We start from the raw sequence: 22,064 nt of genomic DNA, 5'->3' as shown, positions 1-22,064 counted from the left end.
TACTTATATTGAACGAGCACGGCTACATCCTGAACTTGACAGACAGCAACTGAAAGTCCACACTTTAATAAGGCCCCTCTAAAAGTCAAGCCATAACATTTAATAATAGCCGAAGTTTGTATAGTATTTGGATAAAGGTCGGAACAGCTGTTAAGGTCATTATAGCAGCACCGGAAAAATAGCAATAGGAAAATGAGTGAGGAGAGAGAGACCTTGGAAGTTCAGTTCTCCTGGTCAGCCGGCATGTGTCAGCCCAAAGATGGCTCCATAGATCTTCTCGCCCATGCTCTGTGAATCATCTCTTACATAACTTCCTCACAGGCTGTTTGGTTTCACCCATGATGTGCAGGTGAACTCTAAAAATCTCTAATGTTAATCGATCATCATACACTTTAAATAACAGATTGTCTGAATACAAGAAATACATTTTGTTTTAGATTTGAGAATTTGGGTAGTACTCTAAACATCAGCTGTATTAAGGTTGATATTAGCAGGAATGAATGTGGCACTTTGTATTGAGGTCTGCCGCAAATTTAGACATTTGATTCCAACATTAAGGCCATAAGTTAACCTTGGAAAATTACCCTCAAACTTGGAAAATTAACTTCAAAGCTTGCTTTTAGCAGGACATATTTTAAGCATCAGTTAACATTACAGGCACCCTATAAGTCCTGTAGAACCACAAGGGCCTCCTGAATTGGGCTCTTTATTGTTTCTGCATGGTGAGACTGTCTCCCTGTAACACTAGCCACTCTCCTTTGATTCTTGCCAAGAACCCAATAAACCCACTCATGATCTGGAGGTTTGGGTGGAAAAACAGGAACACAACACAACTTAAGGCAAGTGATGAATGTGACATGACTGACAAAAACCCCAAATGACGACTGGACCACAGCTTAGGAAATGCCTTCATGCTGAAGTGATGTTCCAGGGAGTGTCAAAATGATACGGCACACAAAATAGATTAATTTAAACCCAGCAACATGCTAAGGGAGCTTTTGGTGGTTATTTAAGTAACTCATACCTATTTGTAGCTGTATGTCATTCGTCATGGTTACCTATCAGCTACTGCATGTCTTCTCAATCAAACCTCTGTGGGTTGGTAAGCCCCCCCTTCTAAGTGTACAGTAAGCTACTGGAGAAATGAATTGCTTTAATGTGTGATTTGTTCAAACTCACTAAGCTTTCCATCAGAATGTAGTCGAGAATATGGGAAGAAACTTCCTATATTCCCCAAGTTCCTCTTTACTCTGGTCTGTCCTATGAAACTGCTGTGTGCTTTGTATTCATTAAATCACAACTGTTTTGTGAAGTCCTGTAGCTTTATGGTCCGGCCCATGGGCACCATTTGTTCATACTGCAGAGGCAGTTTACTGCTCCATTTAACTTAATTCATTAAAGCAAAATTAGCTGGAAAGCACAAAGCGCCTCAGTGGCCGTGTAAACTTTTAGACGCATTGAAGGAGTGGGCCAGCAGTCCCAGAGAGACTACAGACTTTAAAAGGCTTGAATGAGCGCATTAAGTGGATGTGACGTTGGCCTCTATTTAAAAGGAAAGTTTCCAGTGAAGGCTAGAGCAATGCCCATATGCATGGTTACATAACATCACCCTTGCCTTTGGCATTACTTGTGGAGACAATCAGAGCTTGACAGACACAGCTGGCAATGCTCATTGTAATTGTGATATAATCAAGGTGGAATTTATTGTAAGGATTTGTACAAATGGTTAAATGTAGATAATTATCTCTGTTTGAAACAGCAGGCACAGAACAGTAATAGCTGAAGAAAAACAGAAATTACATTAACTTGAAGATGTAAACATGTTCTGTTGTTATGGTTTATGAGTGTTATAAGTAAAGTTTAACATATATTTGTATTTGCTGCAGAAGCAGGACCTCAACAACTCTGCAGAAACTTGGATGAGAGATCAAAGAGCCCTCTCTAGTGGTTACAAATGGTACTGCCTTTCATTATAGTGTGTGAAGGTTTATATTTATCATAGCCAATCGTACTTTGATCTAGTTCAAACAGTGATACTTGCACAACTCAACACATTCCTAATTTTGTCTTCCAGTTTTTTTAGACTCTTGCAGTGAAATGCAATTTGAAAAATTATTTTGAACAAAAAATGACCAATGCTGCCCCCTATCATCCAACCAAACCAATCTATATTGAATACTTGTCAAAGAAGAACTCGGTCAGAAAAATATGTTACAACAAGATACAAATGACGAGTCTCTATTTGCAGGCTGATGAACATCAAATTATTTGGCCACTTTATGATGTTTGCATCAATAAAACAAAGGGTATTCTATCCAGAGACAAGAAATAAGCCAGAGAAATAACATCAGGCACATACAGGGGAAAGGCTGTGTTTTAGACTAGTATCTCAGTATCTTATCTTAGTAGTATGTCAACTTGATGGATGGAAAAATCAGAACACTTGAATGAGAGATGCACATGGAGAAAAAGAGGATTCAAAGATGAGTGTAAAACACATTCAAAATATCTGCTTGATACCATTGCATTGCTAGCAACTGAATATTACAAATAAAATAAATAGATACATTTGTAGAAGTAAAGCAGAATCAGAAAATGTAGACACCACACAAATGTGGCCAACTTTAGACTACCTTCCATCATATTCAGTTCCATCCAAAATTGAGCTGCACTGCGAGCTTTGTTTGTCAAAATGCAGTCACTCAGTTTCTGTATATGGACAGTTGTGTAATCACTTATTTATGTTAAGTCTAAAAAGCACATCTAGTATTGTATTTTATTCATTTGTTTCCGTGTGACTAATGGCTGGTACAAGAAGTAATGCCCAGAAGTTCTGCATTCCTAAACTTGGGGCCATGCTTGATCAAGTTTCCAGTAACATGTTGAGGGTTTGAATGACTCGACTCTTCATATACCACTTTGCACAGTCATGTGCTAAAGCGAAACAATAACAAGATGCACCCTTGTGACGCAGAGAGCGGTCAGGCATGTAAAAATAACCCTGTGTCTTTTGTTTCCTGATGTTGCCCTGAGATACCAGCTACAGGAAAGTGGATCTGTTTGAACCACACACACACACACACACACACATACACACACACACACACACACACACACACACACACACACACACACACACACACACACACACACACACACACGCACACGCACACGCACACACACACACACACACACACACACTACCACTCCATGTTACCAAGACAACAGAGGTGGAATTCCCAGGGGACCTAAAGGCAGGAGCTATGCAATCCATTATATGTGGGAGACCCACCATATTACAAACTCAGTCTCGCTTGATGATTCCTGAAATTTGGATTTGTAAGAGAAAGAATTTATGCCTTTCTTGCCCCTGTGATGCAGCTTTTCCTCAACGGGGTTTCAGGGGGTGTGGCCAGTAGGTGCACTTTCAGGTAAGGCCGGTTCCTGGATGTGCGGTGCAGAGCTGGCCAGCTCCCTCCCCTTCCGCTCACCTGGTGTCTTGTTCGCTGTCTCTTATGTTTCGCATCGTTCTCAGCATCGCAGATAACTCCTTCCAGCACCGCATCTGTTCTAGGTTGAGAGTACTCAGGTATGTTGTTCATGTTCATGTTCATTTGTCTGTTTCTGTGAATATATAATACAAATGTAAAATGTGTACAAAACATGTCATTGTCCATTCTCAAATGACATGTGATGGTAAAATATGAGACATCGACATAGTTTTAATAAGTTAATAAACATGGTTACATTTAAAAGAATGAATTCAAGTTTCCTCAGTTTTAATGTTTACATAAATACTTGGAAAGCCATAGGGGCTTCTGTTTGGACTTCAAACAAGGTACCGCTGCAGTTAAATGAGATACCTGAGCTATCAAAAAACACCATTTATGACATGCAGTTAAATCTGTTTGTGAATGATATTTGAATAGTAAGAATGGATTGAATCTTTCAATCAAATGTATCACTAAAAAGGTCATCAATTTTATACTAAATAAAACATTTGTATTGGTTTGGAGGAAAAGTTTATAAATAACATTGATTTTTAGAAAAAGGAATACATTTGGTAGAAATATGTGCTAAATTTGGCAGAAATCTTTGTATGATAAATCGAGATGAACGTGACCTTCATGAGAGTAGTTAAATTACTTTTTCAGAAGAACCAGACACAAAAAAACAGTTCTGGATGACAGTTCTGTTATTATTGTGTTTAATTAGATAAATGTTCAACGTCATAGCTGGAACATCTCCAGTGTCATAGTGGTTACGCTGATAACAACTACACCATTTAAACTGCCATTGATAATAATAATAATAATAATACTACTAATAATAATAAACTTTATTTGTATAGCACCTTCCATACAAAACAATGCAGCTCAAAGTGCTTAAAATTGATAACATCTAAATCTGACCTAATATGAATTTAGTTGAGTTTAGTCCATTATTCTGTCAGGTTGGCAATGGAAAAGGCCTTCTTTTTATTGACGTATTGCTAGTCTTATGAAAAGGACACCGTGTATTTGTCAAATTTCATTGTTACAGCTGCACTCCCTCTGCCAGAAAATGCTTTTGTGTTTGATAAACCCTTAACCAGAAGAACAGCATTGACAGACTGCATTACTGAAATGTTTATGAAGTCACACACCTAAGGTGTGTCAATGCTAAATCCAAACCAGTTTTTACAGCTGCAAAATGCCAGAGATGAATAGATGATTGATCATATTTCTTTGATATGTTTTCAAATGATATCAAATAGAATATAAAATTACATAACAGTGGTGAAATGAATGAAACCAGATCAGATGGCGGCTAAATAATTCAACTCTGTGAAGTATTCATGTTGTACAGTGTATGGGCATCTGTCTACTAGAGGTGTACCTAGACATCATAGATATCTGTATCTGTTCAACCAACAAAATGATCTGTCTCTGTAATCTGTATGCGGATAACAGACCGGAAGTGGCCTTGGTTTATACTGGAAGTCACGTTAAATTGGGCAAATATATTTTCTAACCTAATGGCAATGCACTTGTTGTGCCTTCAAAGCACCAAATGTATTTAAAATAGTCATATAATCAATTATGAAATATATTTCTCATATTGTACATTTTCATCTCTCTCTCTTTTTATTTTTGTTTATATCCCCACCTTTAGCTGGGGGACACTGAACAATCAGAAACGTTTTAAATTCCAACGATGCTGCATTCACGTTTCTTGATGTGTTAAAGTTACTGCAGTTCGGTAGGGAAACGGAATTACATCCAGAGACCTGACCAGACCATTGCTAGCTTCACAAACCACTTGTTGGTGTCACTTGAACTTGTTGCTGTCCTTGTAAATAACCATGACGAACTTAGTAGGGTGTTAGTGGAAGCTAAGTCCAGATTCCATGAAACTTATGGCTGATATTGCAGCATGTTACATTTTAAACGGATGGATGTTGACTGAAATACGAGGTAAAACATTTTGATGTATAGCCTAGGCCACGGGGTTTGAAAGAAATCCAGCTTCCACACCAAGCTTTTGTCTTGCTACCTCCTATTCATGAGTTTCCCTGAGTGATAGCCTGGAACGGTCACTGTTTAGTGAAATCAAAGTCCTGTGTTGGAAACAGAATGGGCTTTTTTTTAGTTTGTGGCCATCCACAATATTAATTCATTTGAAAAAACATAATGGCTGATGCACAGACATGTCAATCATGGAGCTACGTTTTTTTTCCGAATAATACCAAGCAACTTTGGGTTAAAGAAATATGTTTCCATTGCAATATTTGTGCATCCTGAACAACGTATTTGGGTACATCTCTCTATAATATCTACTATTGGGTTGACAGTTTTTACCTGTTTGTCCTTGTTTCTTTATTATGGCTTGTAATGTCTTCCACATCTAGACAAGACTCTAAAACTTAATGTCAACACATATTAAGGAAATTCTCATTCTCATTTATCATACCTACACTTTGTGATACCAATATTTTTAGTCAGCAGTGTAAAGTGAATGTTCTTAAGATGTGCTTTTAATGTCTTCCCAGCAGAAGGAGAGGACATGAGGCTACGGTTGGACTTGGCATTAGCTCTGTTTCTGATCCTGCAGAGTATCTGCGGAGTTTCACTTCAGGACTCAGAAGAATTTGGAGCCGGACTTAATGATGAAATTTCTAATGAATATGTCACGGATGTTCCCATGGTTCGCGAGAATGATTTGGGGCAATCAGAGGATGATCCCACCACTGATGGCTTGGCCTATGAATCCATGGTGACCAGTGGCTTGGAGGACTCCCAGACGACCATCTCAGCTCCAAACTTGACTGAAGACGTAGGAGAGGAGCCCTCAGGTTCCTTAGACACAAACAGCACTGTGACCCTTCCACCAATGGTCAGGTCAGAAGATTATCTCGATGAGAATGACACAGTGGAGGAGAATGGACCTGTGAATATGACCACGGCTTCACCAGAACTTCCACTTGATCCCATGGGGCCCAAACAAAATGAGTCATTGTCAGTGAATAATGATACATCTCTAAATAACACCAGTATAGTACCAAAGAACAACATCACAGAGGCTAACAGTACAGAGATCACTAGCACAGAAGCTAACAGTACAGTGATCACTAGCACAGAGGCTAACAGTACAGAGATCACTAGCACAGAGGCTAACAGTACAGTGATAACTAGCACAGAAGCTAACAGTACAGTGATCACTAGCACAGAAGCTAACAGTACAGTGCTCACTAGCACAGAGGCTAACAGTACAGTGATTACTAGCACAGAAGCTAACAGTACAGTGATCACTAGCACAGAAGCTAACAGTACAGTGATCACTAGCACAGAGGGTAACAGCACAGAACTCATTAGTCCCACGCCAGAGACCAACAGATCAGATGTCACTAGTCCTCCCTTCCCAGGACCTCAGGACTGGGTGACCAACGCCACTAAGGTAAATTATACGGACGGCCTAAATCCTACCACTAAAAACCCACCAGAAGCTGAGCCTACTACTGTTAGCACCACAGAAACACCAGAGGACATTCCAGTCGATGTGACTGACACTACTGTTAGCCCTACAGAAACACCAGAGGAAATTCCAGACGATGTGACTGACACTATTCCCACGACAACAACTCCAAGTGCAAATGCCACAGCCATGGGTAAAGCTGCTGGGGACAACTCTGAGCGAGGTGAGAGAGCTTAGGGCCGCTCTTCCTTAACTGACTTAACTGACTCATTGCCAATATTTAAAATGCCATAAACAGTTGGTTACGTTTAGTCTTCATGCATATTTGATGAGTAAAAGTCTGCTTACTTATTAATTAGAATAACAAGGCTGCCACTCTGGGGTTGTTGCACTGATTCATGTGAAGATGAATGAGTGAAAGAACTGCCTCATGGGACAATCCTTTTCCTTATCATGATCCAGGGTTCCATTGTTCCATAATGGTTAAAGAAAGCCACGTCACCATTCCCTCAGAGGTCAAATGAAACATGACTTTCTTTCAGCATATGAGTTAACCTACATTGGAGTTTTACTTTACATAGAAATCTAGTGTTTCCAGCTCCACTGGATGGAGTACAATTAGAAACATTACCTGCCCCTGCTCTGGGCAGTGGCTTTCCTTACATACACCTCTCACTGGACAATGGAACCTGTGTTCCCATCCCGAGAGCAGGGAGGGGCCACTTCCTCCAGGAGCAGACCCAAGCAGGCCTGAGTGCTAAATGGGGATCAGGCTAGTAGCTAACTACAGTGGGACATTACATCAGTTTTGTAGATTAGATCTAAAATGGTGGCCTGGTTAATTCACGGTTAGACTAATATGACAGATTATACAGATACAATGTAAGGGAAAAGGCAGAAAGCCTACTTAAACATATCTTACTGTGCTAAAAACATTAGTATGGTAACTAATATATAGTTTACACTCATACAAATAAGATGAAATCATTTTCAACTTTGTGGGAAAGATATAAAAAAATAGTTGATGGATTTCTTTAGTACCACTGTTATAGTATCACACTGCATTATTGTTGTATTGGTTGAAATTGTTTTAAAAGCCATTGCATTCTGGATTATAATCATATTGGTGTTTTCTTTCAAAGGTCTGGACTCAGGCAGCACCCAGAATAACAAAAACGGGACGAGGGCATGGGGTGCCATCCTGGGCACGGCACTGGTTGTGGGATTTGTGGGTCTGATTATCTACGTGTTACTGAAAAGGAAGGGCCATCGGGAATTCTCACACACAAAACTGGTCGAAGAAACGTCCTCAGATCCAGGTAAGAGCAGATCTGATACTTTTAATAAATTACAATATTATAACATGGAAATATTACAGGAGTTATTGTGTTTATAACATTTGAAATGGAATATTTTTCTCTTTTCGTAGTTCTCAGATTGGACAACAGTGAGCCACTGGACATGAAATTTGATGGGTTTGGGTACTATAACCCTGCACTCCAAGGAGACGACATCCAAATGAATAACTTTCCAGCTGGACCTTGACATTGAAATGTGGTGTGCCATCTGATTGAAACCCTGACCACTTTCTGCTCTTTGCACCTTCACCATCAGATGAAAATCCATCTGAAATGTCATGAAGATTTTTGTATGATATTTTGTAGCCTAGATACAATTGCCAAAGTGCTTCACGTTAAATATTTTATAGAGATGCTTTTCTAAGACCTTTCCATGTTGAACTTTTCCATTACAAGCTTGTACCCCTATTTTGTAGATTTCACAAGACCCGCGGACATTCCTTATTTTTCATCCACTTTTTAGTGTGTTTTTCTTTTCTCAGAAGCGTGCACTGTGATGGGTTCACGATGTATTTAAAAATATAAAATGATCATTGAAACTCTGTGGAAATGGATTTTTAAATTTAGACAATCTTGTTATTGAAATAAAATCAACCCTGACTGTCTTTCTGACCTTCATTGAAGAAAAGCCCAAATGGACCTGCTTTCCATTGGCTAGTTGATGATTTAGTAAATCAGATTGATCATTTGACAACACAAGAGCACAGAATGCTACCACTAGGGTTCATAATTTAAAATGGTTCTTGAAAACCTTTTTAGTTTTTGGAAACAAATATTTTTATATATGTAAAATAAATATGGTGACAATTACATGCAATCCACACAAATGACCGACGCTTATAGGCAGGGGCGGACTGGCCATCGGGGATACCGGGGGAATCCCCGGTGGGCCGACGGGGTTGGGATGGTCCAAAACACCGGCCCACCCCTATCTCAAGCCGGCCCTAGCCACCGACATCGCCGGTACTGCCTATGTTCTGAGTTTGACAGAACACGTATAAATGACTCTAATGATTATGGCTTTGAAAAATGACTGACTGAAATTTATACTACTCCTCACGATCTGTATTTACACTCATGGTGCTTATTTTCCGAAATGTTTTCTTCTTTACTCATCTAATGTCTTCCGTCAGTCTAACTTTGTTTTAGGCGTTATTAAATGTCAATAACTCTAGCCTACTCAACACTTGCATCACTTGCTCGCAGACACCTTCAACACCCCCCCCCACACACATACAATCACACACCCAGCATGCAACACTACTGATACCATTGATGTTCACACCCCATCGTATGTTCTGTACTGTTCATTTCTACAATATAGTTCATGGGCGGGTTGTCCATAAGGGCGAATGGGGCGACGCACTGCCTACGGGAAAAGGAGTTTTCTTTTCTGTTGGATTCTACCACTAGACCGTCTGATCTGCCTCTGAATGTCATTGTCGAATCAGCCAACAGTCACTCAGGCAACAGTCAGGCAAACGTGGTGCTTCAAATGACCCCGCCCCTTTTTGGGCAAACTGGAAATCGCCCCAGATCTCTCTCATTGACTCTCATGTTAAATCCATTTTTAACATTCAGTGTGCAACAACTCGATTCGCTCTTTGAAAGTCGGCGTACTAATGAAGATACATTGACAACAAAACATTTAGGACTTCCTAGACCAAATGTATCCATTCAACAGGTTTCTACAAAAAGGGGGGGGAATCCTACATCCAAGAATTGCAATGAAAGAAAATCGTGGCTAGCAGGCTGTGAAGTGGCTAACCCGGTCTGTATTCCTATATACCATTGTCACTTTTCATAGGTTTTACAGTGTGAATGTTCGCTCCTTGCACTAACACTGAGTTATTTTCTATGTGATGACTTATTTAGCTTTTGTAAGCCACTACTTTCAAGATCAGTCAATAAATATTGCTGGTTTTGACTTATATGTTGCCCCCTTCTTTATGTTGTTACTGGACATATCATGTGTCCTGTTAAGCTATGTTACATCATACAACTTTTGAGACATGTGGATAATGAAAAAGTGGGATATTTTAAGGTGGAGCCACATCATGTTTGCTTATGAAGGCTCCTGGATGCAACTTTCTTTCATAGATTTCCACCTGTAAATAGCTACTCTAGCTATGTAAGTATTGCTGTATGAGTTAATCAGCTAACAACAAATTGATACAATTGTCTTGCTTAATGTAACTACTGAATGGGTCGCCTTAATCATTATCAAAAATATGCCCCCTTGATAATTTTTTCAGGAGCCGCCACTGGTTCCTACTAATCATACCCTCTGATTCCAGTTTCTTTATTGTGTGGTCTTTCTCTGCTGACATTCATTCCTTAAGGCTCTGTAATTATACATATAACCTTCTGATACTAGCCCAGACTTAAGCTTATTCATCTAGCAAACTATACCTACCTTGGAGTGTTACAATAGCCAGTGTCATTTTATTCCATGTGTCCACCCAGTCAAATTGGTGAATCCAAATGTTATTTAAAAAAACATAAATGATGTCATTTCTTTGTAATCATCCAAAATAATGTTAAGTGTATGGGTATTTTTCCAAATAGGCGACCGACTGGTCAAAACGTGTGATGCATTGAGTGAGCAACGCGCCGTGTATTAAGTGGGCCGGTCTGACAGTAACTCCCGGGCCACTTTTTCCCCCCAGTCCGCCCCTGCTTATAGGTAGCCTTTTGATGCTATGATGCTAGATGACAAATAGGCAGCCTATTTGAAGATATGGTCTAAATGGAGACAAGACATTACTATCAGACACTTCTTTGTTAACAATTCTCTTAGCATAATGTAACACACTTACATTCTTCAATCCCAGCCAGGTCACTTTCCATACTCTTTAAAGTATAACTGAACTCGAGTATTTTGCTTGACAAGCGTTTAGAATCAGGCCTCTGGTTAGGGTAGCATATTGTGGAGAGTTGAGTGTGTGCTTTTCTTTTTCCTTAATTTATGGATTATTTACATATTTGACCACCTGGGGAAAAAACGCTGATGGTTTACATACCAGCTTTAATTATAGACCAAACTGGTCCCGAGTAAAGTAGTTCCAGAGTAAAGTAACAATACGCAATCCTAAATTAAGTGTGTCACTCGTCCTTCAACAGTGTGTAATAGATTTTATGTAGGCTATTCTTCTCTCTACCAGATCAGTGAATTTAGCTGTTCTCCATCTATTGTGTCCCTCAGAGACACCGTACAACGCGTTTCTGGAAGGCTTCCGCATAAGTAATGTTGTTGTCACAGGTTTCACCTGTTTGTTATGATGATTAAGACAGAAAGGATTTTACATTTAAAAAGTTCCCGCGGGGGAAAAGTTCGTGTCGTCCGTGAACACTATCTTAGAGAGCATGTGCCTTGTTTTAGCGCACTTTGTCAAGCTGCATGTCACAACGGTAAAATACATTGGCTGTACATTTAAATGTTAGCTGGCTGGCTACCTTGGTAGCCACCACCGATATTGAATTGTCTAACTTAGTGCCTTAGTGTAAGTTATAAGACTAGAATATCTAGGTGGCATAGTAGTACATAGTGATGTACGTTATGTATCCTGGCGTTGCAACCTAAGTTAAATGCTGTAAGATTTACTGTCAACTGTGGATTTTGCCATTCTGCTATGGAGTAAGTTTGGCGCCCATTGCTAACTTTGGTCTAGCTAGAATTCTGGCAGCGCCTCTGTTTTGATTGGATACGAATTTATCCTACCAGTGTAGCGATATTTGAGGATGTGACGTTTCATATAAATATTGACATCCACATAACTAGCCAACTTTCCAAATAACATATGTGGTATGTGGATAAAGTTTTGTCCTCATTTATAAAGACTGTATCTGCCTCTGTGTAATTGCCATCCGTATAGAAGGTAAAACCCTGCCTGAAGACGTGACGCACTATGTCGTGCCAGATGCAGGGGTGGTGCGTGATTTCCTGGAAGTGCTGGAGTTCCGTGAGCTTCAGGGGATTGTGTTCATGCAGACTGCCTGCCAGGCTGCGCAGCACAGCCGTGGACGCAGGTACAGCCACTAGGGTTGAAACCACCCTGAGATATCATTGAAGCTGATATCCTTCACAGTATCTTTTAGTAGTTGTCATGGCCATGGTCCCAGATCTCAGGTGATGGTCCGGTCTGTGTCAGGGCTGCCTTTTGTCAAGTGTCACCTGGCACCTGGGATGCATTGGGTGGATACATTCTTCTATACTAATATTTTGTAGTTTCAGCTTTTAACACTACTTCTTGTGCAGTGTTGTAATAGGTGCTGATTTAGGAAAAAGCACACATTTGTAGTTGTTCTGTCAGTTTGAAAGCCCTGAGAATCTTCCTACTGACATAAATGCAGTTGAGTTTGACTTCTGTCCTGACCAGGCTGTACAACCGGTTGCGCAGTTTGCTGAAGGATCCGCGGCATGACTGCATTCATTTTGCAAATGAGTTCCAGCAGTACTCCTACTGCCCTCGGGAGAAGGGAGAAACCCAAGAGAAATGGCAGACAAGGTCAGTGACATCAATCACACACTCACGCTATGCTGTCAACCCTGGGCCTTTCAAAAACCACCCCCTACACACCCTCTCCCTATTGACTTCCACTCCGTTTGCGCGTTCATGTGGAGGGTCCGGCATATTAAGTGCCATCCAAAACCAATTAGAGCGGAGTGGAAGTGGATTATAAAACCCTCCAACAGGGAGTCTGCGGCCCAGTCACAATGGGCCTCATTCTCGGACATTTTCTGAAGTTTCTTCTGAAATGTTTCTGAAAGACATCGGCCAAATTCATGAACGCTTGAAAATGTGCTCCTACGCAGCAGAAGTGTTCTGAGCTGTGCTCCACCGGAAGAGTTTTCTTAAATTGAAAGCGCGTTCTTGTGCTCCTGAATTTGCATACATACACGCCCCGACAGCTCCTTATAAGGGCACACAACCGTAGTGACGTGTGCAGTCGGAATCGACCGAATCTACACGAAAGCAGCTCGTAAACGAGTCATGTCAAAGCGGAAAGCGAGCACCGTCGAGTAAACGCAGATCTAACTTCAACGGTGAAGAGGTGGACCCTTGCAGGATGTAGATGTGTCCATTCTATTCCACTATAGCTATATCAACGTGATTGAGTTTAGTGCTTATTTATTTATTTACTTACATTTGCATTTAGTCATTTAGCAGACACTTTTGTCCAAAGCGACGTACAAGGGATAGAACAGTCAAGCTACGAGCAATAGAGACCTAGTGTAACAATAAATACTACTTTACATAAGAAATAGAAAAACGAAATAGGAAATAAAAACGAAGTGCATGAATGTAACTGCTGTAAGTGCAAGTTAAGCACTAGTTGAAGTGCCAGTTAGGAAGGGAGGTGCTCTCTGAAGAGTTGGGTCTTCAAAAGCTTCTTAAAGGTAGAGAGGGAAGCCCCTGCTCTGGTAGTGCTAGGCAGTTCGTTCCACCAACGTGGAACTACAAATGAAAATAGTCTGGATTGCCGTACTTGCACAGACGGCAGTGCCAATCGACGCTCACTAGACGAGCGCAGCATTCTGATGTAGTCCTTTTATTTATTTTATGACATCACGGTGCCTCGTAAAATCATGACTATACATGTGAAACGTAATTGTTAATGATACAAATATTCTCGTATTTATTATTATTTTAATCCGAGGATGTCTGTAGAGTTGATGTGAACGCAATCACCAACGATTTCTCACAAATTCATTAACACTTCTAACACGGAGAGTTTTCTTAAATGCGATTCCTCAAAAAAGGAATCGCATTTGAGAAAACTTTGCCGATTTACGACTGCTATTTCGAGTTCGGAAAGTCTTCTGAAGTTCAGAACAAATCCCAGATGAGAACTTTCATGAATGCCAAATGTTTTCCTAAATCCAATTCAGAAGAAATTCCTTCTCAAATTCTTCTTAACTGCGTTCGAGAATGAGGCCCAATGGCCCTCATTCTCGAACATTTTCTGAAGTTTCTTCTGAAATGTTTCTTACGGGCTTCGGAAAAACAACTTAAGCAAAAGACATCCGCCAAATTCATGCACGCTTGAAAATGTGGTCCTACGCAGCAGAAGTTTTCTGGGCTGTGCTCCCCCGGAAGAGTTTTCTTAAATTGAAAGCGCGTTCTCGTGCTCCTGAATTTGCATACATACACGCCCTGCCAGCTCCTTATAAGGGCACGCAACCGTAGTGACGTGTGCAGTCGGAATCGACCGAATCTACACGAAAGCAACTCGTAAACGAGTCATGTCAAAGCGGAAAGCGATCACCGTCGAGTAAACGCAGATCTAACTTCAACTATATATGTCTATGACTTGAACGGTGCAGAGATGGACTGTTGCAGGATGTAGATGTGTCCATTCTATTCCACTATAGCTATATCAACGTGATTGAGTTTAGTGCTTATTTATTTATTCACTTACATTTGCAGTGTTCGTGTACATTACATTTAGTCATTTAGCAGACACTTTTGTCCAAAGCGACGTACAAGGGATAGAACAGTCAAGCTACGAGCAATAGAGACCTAGTGTAACAATAAATACTACTTTACATAAGAAATAGAAAAACGAAATAGGAAATAAAAACGAAGTGCAGGAATGTAACTGCTATAAGTGCAAGTTAAGCACTAGTCGAAGTGCCAGTTAGGAAGGGAGGTGCTCTCTGAAGAGTTGGGTCTTCAAAAGCTTCTTAAAGGTAGAGAGGAACGCGCATGCTCTGGTAGTGCTAGGCAGTTCGTTCCACCAACGTGGAACTACTTGAAAATTCTGGATTGCCGTACTTGCACAGACGGCAGTGCCAAACGACGCTCACTAGACGAGCGCAGCATTCCGGTGTAGTCCTTTTATTTATTTTATAACATCACGGTGCCTCGTAGAATCATGACTGTAGGCCTACATGTGAAACGTAATTGTTAATGATACTTTAATCCGAGGATCTGTAGAGTTGATATGAACGCAATCACCAACGATTTCTCACAAATTCATTAACACGGAGAGTTTTCTTAAATGCGATTCCTCCAAAAACCACAAGATGGCCCACGGGGAAAACTCTGGCCGAGTTACGACTGCTATTTCGAGTTCGGAAAGTCTTCTGAAGTTCAGAGCAAATCCCAGATGAGAAAAACTTTCATGAATGCCAAATGTTGTCCTAAATCCAATTCAGAAGAAATTCCTCTTAAATTCCTCTTAAATTCTTCTTAATTGCGTTCGAGAATGAGGCCCAATGTCCTTAAGTTACTTATTATAGCGTGTGGAGATATTAACGTAAATAAAACATGAAATGTAGCTTCACACACACATAATGAAAAGAGTGAAGAGGAAAGAAATCCTATATTTGTCTGAGTCTCCAAAACGTATGTTTTATGGTGTTTTTAATTATGTTCGTTATTTCAGTGAATGCAACTTTGATGTCGATTTCCTTTTTTCGCTGAGGGCCTTCCAAAGCTTGCCATTGTATTACACCCTACCCCTTCATTAAGAGTGCCCTCTGTAGTGTTACTACAAACAGGAAGCCCTCCGTGACTCTCCATGAGAGGGAGTGGGGAGGATCCGGTTTTAGAAAGGCACCCTCATTCAGACCGACTTGCCCACAGCGGACAGGTGTGATGAGTTGCATGAGAGTGGAGTTTTTACTTAAATATTTCTGAGCACTTTTCTTATGTCCTTTGGCAAATGTGTCCCTTGACAAATTAGACAGAGTAATCCAATGAGTTCAGTCTTGTGTATACTCACCGAAGCCCATTGTAGTTGTAATGGGATCATAGATATGAGAGTAACACGACTGGTCTCCTTTGGTAGGTGTATTTACCATGCAGCGGTGTGGTACCACGATCATCTGGCCGGCCTGAGGCCAGTGGTCATGATCACAGAGGACCAGGAGGCAGTGGCTGAGTTTGGTAGCAGCGCCAGTGGGATTTATGTCATCTCAACTCAGGTACCAGACGGACAGACCAAATCCATTCATAATATGGCGGTTTTGCTTGTGTTGGACCCATATCATTCATCCATCATCAACATCCCCAGCATCTAGTGTCCATACCATCTGTCATATGTTATACATTATGTGTCCTAATGATTTCCTCCTGACCTATCTGTTGTTGCTGTTAGGAGTACCTGCAGAGTTTCTGGCCTGACCTGCTGGCAGCTCATGAGCTGTACAGCTCCATCTGCCAGGCCCTGCAGGAGCGTGAGAGTGAGAGCACAGAGCGAGAGTATGCAGAGCACTTCCCTGCTGAGGTGCTGGAGGCAGGGATCAAATCTGGCAGGTTCATCCAGGCAAGCATGCAGGGAATGGTGCTCTGTTTGAACTCTTAACAGGGGTGAAATGCCTCCTCCAAATGCTAGCTGTCAGACACAGAAATGACAAATCCTCTAAATAAAGAGGACTAAGCTGTATTGATAAAAATGCAAGTGCTGTGCCCTATGGTTTGTGCATGGCATTTATAGTTGGATTCAGCCACCATGCAAAACTAATTTAACTATGACCTGAGCATGTAGAGTTTGTGCTACTAAATGTAGTCATTTGCTATTAGACTAAAACTCACAGGATTAGTTTTTGTGTGTGTTTGCAGGGTACCCTTAACGTGAATAAGCACAGAGCTCAACATGAGGCCTTTGTACGATTTGAGGGCTCGACCACCAAGAATTCAGGTGAGCAGGTCATTCGACACCAGTCTCACTAGGTGCTTTTCCACTGCAGGAACTCCAGGGCCGTTTTAGGGGGGCCGGGACCTTTTAGGAAACTGCCTCTGCAGGGCCGTTTTCAGGGGCAAAACAAATACCAACGCCAGGATGGGTACTTCTGTGCGGCCCTGAAACTTCTGGGTGGCGGTTGTAGTGATGTTTGATGCCTATTGGTTAAACGCAACGTGACTGGAAGACAACAACAAGCACCATTTTTAAAACCAGCAAGATGAATTATAGCTTACATAGTAAACTTGTTTGGGCTATAGTCACTGAATGAACACAATCAATCAAATGAATAATAGTAGTGCTGGTATATTCATTTATCAAGGAATGACAGCTGCCATGTAGCCATTTAATTGGTGTTGGCAGCCTTTTATGGTCTAATGTTGGTGCTGCCACTGGTGAAATATGTTATTATTGTGTTGTGGTCATAATGGATGTCACGATAGGCTACGTCACGTGTAGGTCTGTAGTTCCTGCACAGCAATGGAAACCAAACAGAAAGGCTGAAAGGGCTGATTAGGGTCGTTCCTGTAAACATTCGCTCCACCAAGGGCCCGGAGTTCCTTCAGTGGAAAAGTGCCTGTTGTCTCAAACCTTTTTACTATCTTCACTCACACACCACTGTCACCTTCATGACTGAGCAGAGCTGAACAGTGACGTCCTGGTCTGCGGGGGGAAGAACCGGAACCGGGCGGTGCATGGAGATTTGGTGGCCGTGGAGCTGCTGCCCGCCAAAGAGTGGCGAGGGCGCAACACTGCACTGCACGAGGGCCTGGGGGAGGACAAGGCAGGGGAGGAGCCCCAGAGCAAGCCCATGCCCACAGGTAAACCTGCCACGCCCACCCCATTAAGTCTGAGTTTAAGTTCACATGCATGTTGGAAGAGTATAAAGGATATTGATGGTAACTAAAAAGGTACTTTTTTTTTTTTTTCAAACAAGAAAACTTCAACCAAAAACTGGGATGATTAATTTACATGTGTGAGCCTATTGTTGGTTTATTGGATCTCTGAAAGCAGCTGATTACAGCGGCACCTCTCCTTATAGTGTTGCTCATTCACTCTGCAGGCAAGGTGGTGGGGATTGTTCAGAGGAACTGGCGAGACTACGTAGTGACCTTTCCCCCCAGGGAGGAGGTGCAGTCCCAGAGTCGCAACTCTCAGCGCATTTTGGTCACACCCTGGGATTACCGCATACCCAAGATCCGCATCAGCACCCAGCAAGCTGAGGCTTTGCAGGTGACCATCTCCCCTACACACACAAATACACACACATACATACACAATATCTCATGATGACTGGATTTTCCACAGGGCTGGAATATGATTTAATCTTAAAGTTAAAGTAATCGTAAAGTTCAGTAAGGTCACTGTGACTGCTTGGTCATATATAATACAGGCTTGGTTTGAAACATTTGTTTGTGTTCGTAAATGTGCTACAACTGTGCTTGTGTTCATCAGGACCATAGAGTGATCGTGCGGTTGGACTTATGGGAAAGCACCTCACTCTATCCCAATGGCCACACTGTAAGGGTTCTGGGGAAGTCAGGTGAACTGGAAACTGAAGTCCAAACCATCCTGGTGGAAAACTGCATAAACGTACCTCCATTCTCTGAGGCACAGGTGAGCCTGCTGTAGTAGACCTTTCATCAAGGTCCGGGCTTATGGGCACATTAGGTGTATGTTGAAGTCTTAAAAAAAAAAAACTGGAATGTAAAAATGAACATACGTTACTGAAACCAGTTCTCCCTCTGTTATGCACCTGTCCATTTTTCACATTTGACACAGGGCTTTTTTTTTTTTTTTAAAGTTTGTACTGATGTCCCACAATGCATTTTTCTGTGCCAGAAGCTTATGTAAAAAGAAAAAGATAAAAAACATCCATCATTGACCTGTAACCCCCCCCCCCCATCAGCTGCGGCAGTTGCCGGAGAGCTCGGCTGAACAGCCTTGGAGAGTGGAGCCGGAGGAGGTCAGCTCTCGGCTGGACCTGAGGGACACACACCTGGTGTTCAGCATCGACCCGCTGGGCTGTGAGGACGTGGACGACACGCTGTCCGTCCGCCTCCTGCCCGGAGGCACCCGTCTAGAGCTGGGCGTCCACATTGCTGACGTCACCCACTTTGTCCAGGAGGGCTCGCTGACCGACCTGGAGGCCCGGTCAAGGTGAAGGGGCAAAGCTCCCATTGACCTTTGAACTTTAAGTCTAGTTTTAAAGCTAGATTTTGACTACCCTCTTTCCTGTACCAGAGCTACCACATACTACCTGGCTGACCGGAGATATGACATGCTGCCGGGAGTGCTGAGTGCAGACCTTTGCTCCCTGCTGGGAGGGGTGGACAGGTGAGTTTAACTAGAAATCTGAAACGTATCTAAGTTACTTAAAATATAAATATGTTTATGCCATGTTCATGGTTTTAGTTTGAATTTTCTTAAAGTCAAGAAGGGGTTTATTTCGTTGAGGGTGGAGAGGGGTTGTTTCCTTTCGATCAGTGTGAAGAAGCTGAGGTTGCCCTCCACTGCAGGTACGCCATGAGTGTGATGTGGCAGCTGGACGCCCAGTCTTTGGCTGTGTGCAAGGTGTGGTACGGCCGCACACTCATCCGCTCCTCCTACCAGCTGCACTACGAGCTGGCCCAGAGCCTGCTGAATGGGGAGCAGGCCGAGGTCCCGGAGCTGGACCGTCTGGACGACGAGGCGGAGCGGTGCCGGCGCCGGGCCGAGCTGCTGCAGGCCCTGCGGCTGCTGACCCGCGTGGCCCGGCACCTGCGGGCGCAGCGGGACCAGGGTGGCGCGCTGGAGCTGGAGGGTGTGGAGGTGCGCGCCCAGCTGGACAGCAGCAAGAACATCACGGCCCTGGTGCCCAGGCAGCCGCTGGAGGTGCACGAGACGGTGGCCGAGTGCATGATCTACGCCAACCACTGGGTGGCGCGCAAGATCCAGGAGAATTTCCCACACCAGGCCCTGCTGCGCCACCACCCGCCCCCACGCCAGGAGTTCTTCAACCAGCTCATCGACAGCGCTCGCACTCGCAGCTTCGCCATCAATACTAGGTATTGTCCACACAGCTGAAAAATACATGTCAGGTTTGTTCACCCATCCCAAAGGTCTAAGGTCTCCCTGTTGCTTCCCCCAGGTCTAATAAGGCTCTGGCAGACTCTCTGGACCAAGCAGTGGACCAGCGTGATCCTGTAGTGAACCGACTGCTGAGGATGATGGCCACTCAGGCCATGTCCAATGCACTGTACTTCTCCACTGGAGCATGTTCAGAAGAGCAGTACTACCACTATGGTAAACTTCCTCCTTCCCATAAAAGCACAATCATGTATTTTTTCATACTGTCTCAAGTGGTGGTTTGCATCCGTTCACTTCTTAATAGCCTGTGTTTTCCATTACCAATAGCATGTTATCTCCCTTGAAGAGAAATCCTGTGTATCATACGTCTCTCTCTGTGGTGTCAGGTCTTGCTCTGGACCGCTACACTCACTTCACATCCCCCATCCGTCGCTATGCCGACATCATTGTGCATCGCCTCCTAATGGCTGCCATTAATGCTGAGAGGGGCCTGGCACCCAGCAAAGTTCTGGCCTCCAACAAGGACCTGGAGGAGCTAGCTCACCAAGTTAACAACCGGAACAGAGTAAGTGGAACTCTCTTGACCTCGCTTACGTCACTTTAAAATCAACCAGTTTTTGTTCTACTTAAAGATGTTTTGGACATTTTGGTGTGGCCTTTGTTCCCTGTCTAGGCATCTCAGCATGCTCAGAAGCAGTCCACAGAGCTCTTCCAGTGCCTCTACTTTAAAGACAAGGACCCTCTCACGGATGAGCGCTGTGTAGCTGATGCTGTGATCTATGCCATCAGGGCCAACGGCATGCTGGTTTTTATTCCACGGTACAGCCCTTTCTGAGTTGCTTTATAAGCTGTCTTGCACAGACGCAAGAAAGTAAACAGGTAACGAGTAACTCTATGCATCTCTATTTTAGCTATGGTCTTAGGGGTCCTGTGTATGTGAAGAACCGAGAGAATCAGGTGGTCAGTGTGGAGGGGGATGGCAGCTGTGAGTGGAAGGCAGGGGCCTTGGAGAGACAGGTGGATCGGATCAGCACCACCACGAGTACTGGAACACATAACTTCAGCATATTTGACCACATCACTGTGAGTTTGTCATATTCATTTTGATATCCACTGTACATCAAAATCAACAGCATGTCTTGTTGACTGAACTGCCAGTCAACGCCCTTAGTGTGTTCTGTATTATTTTTGTAACCTCATCTCTCCCTCGTCTACCCAGGTGCGCATCTCTGTGCAGCCCTCTCGCTGCCACCCACTCAACCTCTGCCTGGAGGTGATCAGCAGCCGACCCCACCAGGCCCCGGTCGCAGAGGCGCAACCCAAAGGCCGCGGCCGCTCCGAGCTGGTGCAGGAGGTGGTGCGGTTGGCCGAGGAGGCCTCTCAGCAGGCCGAGGAGCGGAAGGGCAGGGTGCCCAAGCTGTCAAAGGAGCAGAGGGAGTTCAGACAGAGCAAGCAACCCAACCTCTACTCAATCCTGCAGGAGATTGCAGAGATGGCCCTGCTGGACCTCCATGCTTGTGAGGCCCCCAGTGCTGAAGTTCAGACATGTTCTACCTCTGCCTAGGGCCTTCATAACATCACCAGTCTTCCTTTTGTATAGAGAGACTTCCTGATGCTGTATTTTAGATCGTTAAGGCTTTGGTGAAAAGGGACTGTACACTTTCTCATCCTAAGTGAACTCGATGAACCACCTTTTATACTACTTCAGAACTATAGAATGCGTGAGTGGTCACTTGCTGTATTGATTCACAGTAGCATGGACTCTGTGCAACCAACAGAGCTCGGCAAGCTCTAAGGACACTTATTTGGCTTTAATCAAAATTATGGATTGTTGTGAATTGCTTTTTAATAAAAATATATTTTCATAGATTTTCTGTAACGTTTGCCCCTGAAATTTTAGAAAGAATTATTAGGAATTAAAGTTTAAACACAAGCCCTTTTTCACTTAAGACACTGGTGATTTAATAGGGTTTTAGTATCTTTACCCAAGCA

The 22,064-nt window shown here is 42.9% G+C and overlaps 2 protein-coding genes across 3 annotated transcripts; both read left to right on the top strand.

Annotated features, from left to right (window-relative positions):
* Positions 1–6,353: 6,353 nt before the first annotated feature.
* On the top strand, positions 6,354–8,905 carry muc15 (mucin 15, cell surface associated). The gene is made up of 3 exons (XM_031568700.1): positions 6,354–7,177; positions 8,097–8,273; positions 8,384–8,905. The coding sequence occupies exons 1-3, from the start codon at positions 6,373–6,375 to the stop codon at positions 8,497–8,499; spliced, it is 1,098 nt and encodes a 365-aa protein (XP_031424560.1). The 5' UTR covers positions 6,354–6,372; the 3' UTR covers positions 8,500–8,905.
* Positions 8,906–11,520: 2,615 nt separating this feature from the next.
* On the top strand, positions 11,521–21,941 carry dis3l (DIS3 like exosome 3'-5' exoribonuclease). Of its 2 annotated transcripts, XM_012834740.3 has the most exons (17): positions 11,521–11,723; positions 12,188–12,341; positions 12,692–12,820; positions 16,110–16,245; positions 16,419–16,586; positions 16,883–16,961; positions 17,645–17,824; positions 18,067–18,236; positions 18,459–18,620; positions 18,913–19,163; positions 19,248–19,340; positions 19,523–20,050; positions 20,134–20,288; positions 20,459–20,637; positions 20,746–20,891; positions 20,984–21,155; positions 21,292–21,941. In XM_012834740.3, exons 1-17 carry the CDS (start codon positions 11,591–11,593, stop codon positions 21,634–21,636), a joined length of 3,180 nt encoding a protein of 1,059 aa, XP_012690194.2. In that variant the 5' UTR covers positions 11,521–11,590; the 3' UTR covers positions 21,637–21,941. The 2 variants fall into 2 exon arrangements, with proteins under 2 accessions (XP_012690194.2, XP_042563987.1); XM_042708053.1 differs by lacking the exon at positions 11,521–11,723 and having other exon boundaries at positions 12,147–12,341.
* The last annotated feature ends 123 nt before the right edge of the window (positions 21,942–22,064 follow it).

The sequence above is a fragment of the Clupea harengus genome, chromosome 6 (genome assembly GCF_900700415.2).
Source record: "Clupea harengus chromosome 6, Ch_v2.0.2, whole genome shotgun sequence".
NCBI classification, from domain to species: Eukaryota; Metazoa; Chordata; class Actinopteri; order Clupeiformes; family Clupeidae; genus Clupea; species Clupea harengus.
Note: the sequence above shows the minus strand (reverse complement) of the source record. Positions and strands in the feature narration are given on the sequence as shown.